The sequence below is a fragment of the Bombus huntii genome, chromosome 1 (genome assembly GCF_024542735.1).
Source record: "Bombus huntii isolate Logan2020A chromosome 1, iyBomHunt1.1, whole genome shotgun sequence".
Lineage (NCBI taxonomy): Eukaryota > Metazoa > Arthropoda > Insecta > Hymenoptera > Apidae > Bombus > Bombus huntii.
Window position 1 is genome coordinate 2,134,377 of NC_066238.1, and position 10,744 is coordinate 2,145,120.

A 10,744-nucleotide genomic window follows, 5' to 3' on the forward strand; every position below is an offset into this window, starting at 1 on the left:
AATCCAATAGAAAACGAATTTGTAGATTTTGTCTTTCCCAACGTTGGCAAGATATTTATTTTCGGAAAGAACAACGAGATTTTCAGAATTTTCACAGACGAGTATCTATAACAATATCGTCAACGAATCTTCTTAAAATTCTTAACTCCCCTAAATTGCAATGGAGATATGCACGTTAATTAATATAATTAATAATATAATTACATAATATGATACAATTTGCCAAGGTTCTGAGATACTCTGCTGCAAAATTTTTCTCTGAATCTACGCGAGTTACAATTAAACTCGATAATAAGTTAGAATCATAAGGCTAATTGAAAATCGGTGAAAATGAGACGCTTGTGTTATTCACCGACATATGTAAACTCAGAGGAAAATTGAGGAAAATGATATTTGTAATATCTGAGAGATACTTCGAGACTCTACAGTAATAATTAAGGGTTGAATGGAAACGTTAATTCGAATATTAGGAAGAAATATGTAAATTTCGTTGTACATCGAATTTTCTGTCGTTATTTTACACCATTAGCTCGATATTGGAATTCCTTTATCGATATAGGTGTAAATTTAAACAATAACGAAAGGTTACAGCTATCTCTAAGATTTAATTAAAAGATAAGACTTGAGCAATCGAGTATTTTTTTTTTTTTTTTAAGTGAAACGTAACGCGAAGAATATTTATGTATTTTACTCGATCATTAAGATCAGAGTATATTAAGATACAAGATCAGAGCGAAATCATTACACGGTAAAAGTATGCGATCTTCGAGCGCGACCATTTAATCGGTAATTATTACTTTCACTTTTACTCGAATAAAACGATTCCATGTGTTCGAATCCGATATCAGAAAGCTCGGAAATTTCGTCGATTAATTCTCATTCCCATCTATCATCTTTCAAAAATGAAATTCGGACGAGAAATAAATCGTTTTCCCTTTGCTTGTTTCGTTCCGCAGGATGGCAAAGTTTCTAATTGCTTCGATAGAATCAAATTTCAGAAACTTGTGAAAGATTGCAAACGATAAATTTTCCACAAACTTCAACCTTTAACTTTGATGTTCCTCTCGACAGAACAGGTTTCTAAAAACGGAATTTTAATAAGCATCTTATAATCGATATTTACTTTTCCACAAATAAAAATCTCCAAAGTACCTACTATCGTATCGCGAAATTATCTGCCTTTTCTGTGATAATTTCGATAAGATTCGATCGATATAAATTCTCAAATTGCTCGAAATAATCGTACTAATAATGGTTCTTAGAAATTGTATCGTCCGGTAAGATATTGTCTTACCGAACTAAACCGAACACGACGTAGTCCTACGTGCGATTAAAGTGTAACAGCATCGCTTCAAACATTTATGGCACTTGTGCTTTCCGAGGAAATGTCTTCCATTCGTGCAACTTTTATTCTACGCGATGGAACGTATAAAAGAAAGAAGAATTCGAGACAGATAAATTCCTTCGCTCGCTGAATTAATTATATCGACCTAGATAACTCCAACTACATAAAAGTTACGAGACACAGATGTAAATATAAAAATTGTATTTGTCGTGAATATTTAATAAAAACATAATGCATCGAGAACAACCGTCTTAACCGTTAAACAGCTGCTAACAAACGCTTATTTAACACGACGAATAATCGATTGTTTAAATACTCGTACGATCTTTACCAAATATACGCTAAATATCTTCTCTAAATTCTACGTACATTTTCTTTCATTCCATTCTACCGATACAGTCGCGTTAATCGTGTCTCGCTACGGTGTTAATGAAATTTACAAATGTAACGCACACAGAGTATCCGCGAAATGTACGTACAAGCGATGTACCGATACCAAGTACGTGTTATCCGTATGAAATTTGACCTTTTGCACTGGGAATTTTATTTCAATTTCGTTACCAGCAAAGCTGCCAACGCTTTTAAGCGTTTCATTTGAAATTTACTTTAACCGAAAAATAGGGCAATTCAAATAAATAAAGGAAGAAATAAATTCACTTAACACTGGAACTACCATACCATTGAAATTGACTGGTTTTACAATTTTATCTTTAAATTCCTACTTCGTGTTATATTTTTCCCCCCAATGATGTAACGACTTTGGCAACGATAACTAAAAGAATAATATAACGAATTTTATTTTGTTTTCTATGTATTCAAACTGAAACTAATTTTGTATCGAGGCTACTTATACCAACACCAGTGAAAATGACCGGTACTTGTGAAAGCGTAAAAGGGTCCTGCAATCTGTTTATCGAACCCTAATTAACCAGTTTCCTCGTTTTCTACAACTTGCCACGCGTTTTTACAATTTTTACCGCGTGTCATTCGATACGATGATATCGATTATCAGGAAAATTCCGGATCGATCGCTGGATGCTAACGCTAGAAATACCGCAGCAGTGAAAATGACTGGTTCTACAATTTTATATGTCGGATTAAGGTTGGAATTTTGGGCGTTCGATGAACCTTCGCTCGAATTTACAAGTACAAAGTACAAATGTGGGCACTACAAGAGGCTATAAGTAACAGCGGCGATCGGATGGTCGAGATGACAACGAATTCACGTTCGATAACGAATCCATGGTCCGTGGGATGACGAATGCGATGTGACACACGTATAACTCCACGTACAAGTAAAACTTATCTGCATGAACTCAAAAAAAAAATCCAAGTGGAACTGTCCTTATACAGGGTGGTTGGTACAAGCGGAAAGGGGGTGATTCTACGCGAAAAAAGAAGTCGAAAATATAGAATAAACATTTTTCGTTCGAGGCTTTGTTTTCGAGAAAATCGACTTTGAATTTTCGCTCGGTACGCGTGCACTTTATCGCGTCCCGTTATAACGTATCTCACTGTAGTCGTTGTTTCGATGAAAAAATTAAAAAAAAAAAATTTTATTCTATATTTTCGACTTCTTTTTTCGCGTAGAATCACCCCCTTTCCGCTTGTACCACTAGTTACCAACCACCCTGTATATTCCTCTCTCGGGTCGATCTTTGTTTTTAAGGAAAACCATATAATCATTCCATACCTCTGCCAAGTACACGTCCCTCCCGTGACCGTCGCAACGTTCAATGACCCGCTGTGTCACTTCGAGCCCTAGCTCATCGTCATAAAATCGGATTGGAACATTAAACTATTTCTTATTTTTATTACTTAAGTGTAGCTATAGTAAAGGTCTGGACTAGGGTATTGGGGTTTTTTCCAACATTCCAAAAGGGAAATCCCGATGTCCTTTCATCTCCGACATATAAATTTGTCGATCTTTGTTTAGGGATTATAGTCCCGAATGGATTAACAATACGTAAAAAATTAAGTACAATTTAGATCAATAAAGAAAGTAATAAATCAATAAATATACAAATATTCTATTACTTTTTGAAGACCAGTTATTTTCATTGGTTTTGGTAGAAACAGCTTCGTCTTAACTAAGTCTGGACTAGGATATTGAGGTTTTTTCCAACATTCCAAAAGGGAAATCCCGATGTCCTTTCATCTCCGACATATAAATTTGTCGATCTTTGTTTAGGGATCATAGTCCCGAATGGATTAACAATACGTAAAAAATTAAGTACAATTTGTAAGAAAGTAATAAATCAATAAATATACAAATATTTTATTATTACGCATTTTTTGAAGACCAGTTATTTTCACTGGTTTTGGTAGAAACAGCTTCGTCTTAACTAAGTCTGGACTAGGATATTGAGGTTTTTTCCAACATTCCAAAAGGGAAATCCCGATGTCCTTTCATCTCCGACATATAAATTTGTCGATCTTTGTTTAGGGATTATAGTCCCGAATGGATTAACAATACGTAAAAAATTAAGTACAATTTAGATCAATAAAGAAAGTAATAAATCAATAAATATACAAATATTCTATTACTTTTTGAAGACCAGTTATTTTCATTGGTTTTGGTAGAAACAGCTTCGTCTTAACTAAGTCTGGACTAGGATATTGAGGTTTTTTCCAACATTCCAAAAGGGAAATCCCGATGTCCTTTCATCTCCGACATATAAATTTGTCGATCTTTGTTTAGGGATTATAGTCCCGAATGGATTAACAATACGTAAAAAATTAAGTACAATTTAGATCAATAAAGAAAGTAATAAATCAATAAATATACAAATATTCTATTATTTTTTGAAGACCAGTTATTTTCATTGGTTTTGGTAGAAACAGCTTCGTCTTAACGAATCCTGACTAGGATATTGAGGTTTTTTCCAACATTCCAAAAGGAAAATCCCGATGTCCTTTCATCTCCGAAATATAAATTTGTCGATCTTTGTTTAGGGATCATAGTCCCGAATGGATTAACAATACGTAAAAAATTAAGTACAATTTAGATCAATAAAGAAAGTAATAAATCAATAAATATACAAATATTCTATTATTTTTTGAAGACCAGTTATTTTCATTGGTTTTGGTAGAAACAGCTTCGTCTTAACTAAGTCTGGACTAGGGTATTGGGGTTTTTTCCTAACATTCCAAAAGGAAAATCCCGATGTCCTTTCATCTTCGACATATAAATTTGTCGATCTTCGTTTAGGGATCATAGTCCCGAATGGATTAACAATACGTAAAAAATTAAGTACAATTTGTAAGAAAGTAATAAATCAATAAATATACAAATATTTTATTATTACGCATTTTTTGAAGACCAGTTATTTTCACTGGTTTTGGTAGAAACAGCTTCGTCTTAACTATCGGTGGTTCCAGCGTTAAATACCAGCTTTATTCGCGCTATTGTTGTATTTTTAAGTGTATGATGTATCTTGAAACAATTTCCACGATACAATCCTGGTTTTCTAGGACATCTATTGATTTGGGCACGAAAGAATGCCGAGTGGAACCGATAAAACTGATATCACGCTCGACATACAAGTGCAAAGGGTTGAAGGAATCGTAAAAACGCGTTAGAAAATTTCGCTATTTTTAACATGACGAAACGAAATCGCATGGATCGAGATAGAAGAGCAGACAGGAACGACGAACCTGCTGCTAATTCATTTCTACTATTCGCGTTATAGTACCACGCCAGAATAATTTATTTATAATTCTCGATGAGAATCGATCGTAAACTCCTTGCAAATAAAAAAAAAATTGATTTCTAAAAATTTCTAATCCGATAGGAACTGCAGGTTGCTCGCCTATTCCCTAAAGAGGAGCGAGTCCGAACGATATTTCCACGCGCGTGGACGACGAGGCTTGAATTTTGTCGACCACGCGAAAAAGGACAAAGAGAGAGAAAGAGAGAGGCTTTTTATCTGCGACAAAGCGGTACGCGCGACCCACACACGATACCGCTTAAGCTACCTACGTTACACAAATATAAAAATTGTTCGCACGAACGCGACAACCAGCGTATGCCAATTCATAGGCTGCGCACATGCTGGCTTATAAGGTCTGCTTTGATCCAGCACGTTCTTCCAATTTTGATATTTCAATCTTGTTTTCGTGTCTCGATAAACGAAAAGAACGGGAAGAATACCGAGAGACTGTATCCTTTTAATCTTTCGTTTCGAATAGCAAAACGAATTTTAGTGCTTCGAAGCAATTTTCATGTGAAATAACGGGAGGACCAAAAGACATAGGAAAAACGCTAAACGAGACTGGAGAAGGTCTAGCAGAACTGAAAGCAACAATAGAGAAAAGAAGGGAAAACCACAACAAGCAGGCTAGAGACCAAAGTTGCAATAGTTTCTAGTCATTAGTTGATAATTTATAGTTGATAATGCTTAGTTTTCAGAGGTAGAATAAGCAAGGGAGTGCAATAGAATAGAATGGAAAAGAGGGGAGGTAAACGTATAAGAAGAGATGTAAAACCGAAAGTTCGTCCAAAGCCGAAAGGCACGGACTAAACAATAATAAATAAATCGAATAAATAAAACAATTTTCGGTGTAAGGTTTTTAGCGTAACGAGATATCACGATTCTTCTTACGTATTTTTCTCGAACTCGAGGAATTTTCTAACGACAGAGAATACTGAAAATCCAAAAGGGTTAAGAATATCGAGAATATCCTATTTTAAGAGCATAGAGTCAGAATTGGAACGAGAAGTAAATAACAATGATTATTAATAACATTTGCTTCGTCTTGTTGCCAAACGTTTGAACAAGCTTGCGATATCTTTTTAACGTTAGAAAGATAAACTTTTAATGTTCCATTGGATGGAAGACGACGAAAAGAATTCTTAAGTTTAGGAATTCTTGAAATAATTTGCTTGATTAAACATTAGAGACAATATTTTTGTGACTTTGCGTTGTATAAACCGTATGGATCGATGAACAAAATACGATTTCGTCTACGAATTTCCTTCCTTTTATTTTTATTGGTAAACGTAGCAAAGATTTGTAAGATTGTACAACGTAGCAGGGACATTCATAAGTATGATAAATATTTAGATTTGTTTTACGTCTACAACTGCAGGCTAGACTTAACAAATGTCTAAAATATTTTAAAATTTAAAGAGAATAGGCTTAAATCCGAAGTATCAAGCTTCTTGAAGAAATACGAGCAAAAATATATTTCTATTTACCTACTGAAGAATATATGTTTGCCTATTGTACTCTAAAACTCATTGTAATATGGTCGACCAGCTAATCCTCTGCGCCCTTACAGTGAAACTATTTGAAATAAAAAAATGTTTGTTCGAAAAGAAGAAAGTTATGATTCATCGCTATACGATATATAATAAAAACTTTTATATAGAAAGTGTAACTGAAAATGTCAGCCACGACGAAAACGGAAAATTGCGTAATGCTACATGGAATTATTAGCAAACAATTGCAATTGTACAATTGCAGTTTTACAAGATACGGCAAACAGTACGCTGCTGTGGGATGAAAGATAAAACCGAGGTCTGTTCAGTTAGGCTAGTTTAGCTAAGCAGAAGTTCTTTCACTCTGGTCGCTGTCCTTCGAAGACAGTCAATACCGATAGATCGAGTGTCTTGATCATTGTGCGCAAGACGTGTGAATGCACTTTGTATTACATGCAAAAATAAATACAGCTTCGCTCTTAACTGTATTTTCATGAAAATCAAGCATATTTCATGCTGTTTATGTAAAGTCTCTAATATTGCACGAATTGAATTATTAGCTTGGAAATGAATTCATTATAAATTCTAAATGAATTCTGTGTTTGACACAGAAGCCATTTTTTCAGTTACGAATAAAGATCGTTACGTAAGATTGAATCGAATTTGACGATTATTTCTTTCCGTTAAACTATTACAAATCGGTAGAAATTATCTAATAAAAGCATTATGTGTTATTACGTGCCCATATTTGAGGATAAATATATTTAATAATATACTACATGCATATAAGCACTATGATATATGTATAACTATATCTATAATAAAGTTATTGTAGAATAGAATATATGATTTTAAGTTGATATAACATAGTAACTATATATATACATAGTTAACATATACTAATTATAACTATATATAAATGTTCATATATAACTTGCGTCAACTATATAGCTATGTTACATTAACTCAAAACTATAGAAATATGTTAACGTTATGTTAACACACTGTATAGTTATTGCTAAATAATTTTCTACGATCTATTCGTATAATTATATTTAACTTTACGTCACTTTAATTCGTATCGCTAATTGTAACTCGTATAACAATTACTATAAACAAAATTTTATTTCACATCTAACACGTAAAGTTATCATAGAGTATCATAAAAAATAATTAAATTGACATATCGAGATGGAACAAGCTTTACTCACGATTTCACTGCAAAACGCGAAATTCGTCCTCGCTGTCTGATATCCGATGTTGCGAGAAAATAACGAAGGAAAAGATTCAAAACTTCCATGACAGATACATACAGAAATGATTGCCAGTAACTACGACATGGCTGACTTGTCGTCAGCTGACAGATAAGCGATTACAAGATTTCCGACGCGATTCGATATTTGTCATAATCTAAGATATCTATCCTATCGTAGCTAATTTCATTCTACAGAGTCTCCTACGAGAATCTATTCTTATATCACAAAAAGATCTCAAATTGTATCATTGATAACGCATTACGTGTACTTTTAGGTTCTGCGTCGAGTGGCGTTACAAGGTAAACAAAGAAAGCGGCGTTCGATTCAGCGAAATTTACCACTCGTACCAATCGAATATTTCGCAAATCACGAAAGTCGATTCATAAACATTCACTGGCTCGCAAAGCATTTACATATTAATACATAATACCGTGTGTATCGCGATATCCTCTCTTCTTTCTCTCTCGCTTACATTCTCTGCTACGAGTCAGTTTAATCTTCTCTCTGTAAATTCGATTGCGAGATACAAGAAAGAAATCGAAATCCACCAATGGGAGCCGGTGCGTATACAAAGCAGCTATCTATTTCTAACAAGTTGCGAAGGGGGCGCGGTCATAAATCTCATGTAAAATGAGGGGAAAAAAGTGCAAGTACGTGCAAGCTACTGCAGGAATGCAGAGAGAAAGAGAGAAAGAGGAGAGAGAGATGACGAGAAAGAGTTGTCGTATGAGGCTTTTGTGTATACGGGCGTGTGTATATACTTACATATGTATGTATACGAAGGGCCGCTCTCTGCGTGCACCGCCAATCAAATCTAGAGTCACTGCACTTTTTTCCTTCGTAGCCTTTTCTTTCTCCGCTCTTTGATCACATTACCGCGCGCGTACTGCTAATTGAAGATTTCGATTGCAGCTTGATCGTTCACCATATCACGCCGATTTCTCACTATATATTCACATTATACATACTCGTTTTACTTGACGAACGTCGCGCGATTCACTGTCTACATTGGCATCTTACGCTCGCTTTGACTGGCCTCCTTCGACTGCGCGTCGAACACCGTACTGCGATCGCGACCGAATACGGAGTGTGGAGTGAAATTCTCGATCACAGGAGTGGAGGCACTGGAAAATCCTCTTAGCTCATCCTGTGTGGTACACGATTTTCGCCGTCAGATGTCACTAGTCTCGCGCATAGCTAGCACCATCTTAAGATTTCGAATAAAATGAAATTATAGCGTTGTTTTGGTAACTTAACTGATCGTGTTGCTTTTCGAGGTCGGTGTAAATAATAAATACATTGCCTGTTGCACTTAATTACCATTGAATGTAATTACGTTCTACATACATATATTCTATCGATAATGTTGAAAGTTTGAAAGTGATCCAAACATTAACAAGAGTTTAGATAGAAATTGTCAATATGAAATGCTGTTAACCTATAAGTCGAACATATAATTTCAAGTGAAAATGCCGAAAGTAGTTTCAAGAAGTATAATATGTTCCGATACAAAAGATCAAGAAGAATATAGCGAAGAGAAACCGTTACATATTTATTATTGCTTATGTGGACAGATGACATTGATTTTAGGTTACGTTCACTTTGCTTATTAAATACATTATTCTTTATTTTGTTAAAAATCATAAGTAAAAATACATAATAGATATTTGTACATATTTTTGCAGATTGTGCAATAGAAAAATTGCCTTTGAGGAAAAGAGATGGTGCACGAGTTATCGATGGAAGTAAACATGCTCACAAGATGACTTGCGAGCAAGATGAAATTGTATATTTAAAACGTTCTGAAGGGATTGAAAAACAATATCGACAAAAATGTAAAAAGTATGGCATAGTTCGTTTTACTTTCAAACATATTTTTCATTATCTCTTTTTATCAAAAACTTGGGAACAATTTTGAAAATTAAAGAGTTAAATCACTGATATTTACATTATGTTATTTTTATAAATTACGATGTTAATTTTAATATATGTATGTATCTTTACAGATGTGGTCTTTTTCTCTATTATAAACATGACCAAGCAACAAATGTTGTATTTATTGTAAAAGGTGCAGTAATCAAAAGTTCTGGTGAAGGTCCAATGACGGATATATATAATCAGGTAGCCATTGAAAAACCCAAGAAAATAATGGTAACAAAACACACAAAGAATATGGGAAAATTCAGTTCTGTTACCGTTTCTACAATTGACGAAGAAGAAGATGAAATTGAGGCAGTAAGTTACAGATTTTCTTATTATATATTTTTAGTCTTTACGTATAAATTGTTCTGCTAGAAAAAGACTATTGTTATTTGTAAAAAATTGCTATTTGGGTAAAAAAGTTTCTAAATTTTCACTAAATAAATTGGAAGAAATTATGAAATGCTATAAGGAATGATTATGTTAGATTCTAATATTGCGCAGAAGGAAAATACACAATGCTACGCTATAAATCTAATATTCAGAGATAAAAAATTTATTAAAAATTCTACATATAAATTTGTACTCTTCTTTCGTAAAAAGCAGTTTATAATCAAAACATATATTTTATATTTGCAGAGAGAAGTTGCTGATTCATATGCTAATAATGCACGAATAATAGAAAAACAATTAGAAAGGAAAGGAATGAATAAACGAAAAGCTATGCCACCCCCTGAAGCAGACCCGAAAAGAACGAGACCACGAGGAACATTGTTAGACGTGTAAAACCTATTTATATTATTGTCATGTATATTTAGAGTTAAATGTAAATGTGTATTTAAAAAGTCAGAGTAGAATGTGGGAGAGATTGTATAAAAATTTTAATGTCTATTATTTTTACTATTATACCAAATTTTATAAGAAATAATGATTTAAAGAATTAAACGATTCTTTAACATTATATCGAGTTATTTATTAACATTACATAAAAGTAAATATTTAAAATATATAAATGACTAG

The 10,744-nt window shown here is 33.7% G+C and overlaps 2 protein-coding genes across 5 annotated transcripts in view; one reads left to right on the forward strand and one right to left on the reverse strand.

Moving 5' to 3' along the window:
- LOC126871446 (F-actin-monooxygenase Mical) overlaps positions 1-8,903 on the reverse strand; it is a 113,544-nt gene extending 104,641 nt beyond the window's left edge. For 3 of the 4 annotated variants that reach the window (XM_050630352.1, XM_050630323.1, XM_050630305.1), the window contains exon 1: positions 8,570-8,903. The gene's annotated coding sequence lies outside the window, so the exon portion shown is untranslated. Of the gene's footprint in view, positions 1-7,759; positions 7,796-8,569 lie in introns of those variants that run through there. The other variant, XM_050630361.1, reaches the window with a different exon arrangement.
- Positions 8,904-9,047: 144 nt separating this feature from the next.
- Positions 9,048-10,685, forward strand: LOC126872462 (STING ER exit protein). Its single transcript, XM_050632436.1, has 4 exons — positions 9,048-9,394; positions 9,490-9,646; positions 9,811-10,039; positions 10,364-10,685. Exons 1-4 carry the CDS (start codon positions 9,274-9,276, stop codon positions 10,508-10,510), a joined length of 654 nt encoding a protein of 217 aa, XP_050488393.1. The 5' UTR covers positions 9,048-9,273; the 3' UTR covers positions 10,511-10,685.
- Positions 10,686-10,744: the final 59 nt, after the last annotated feature.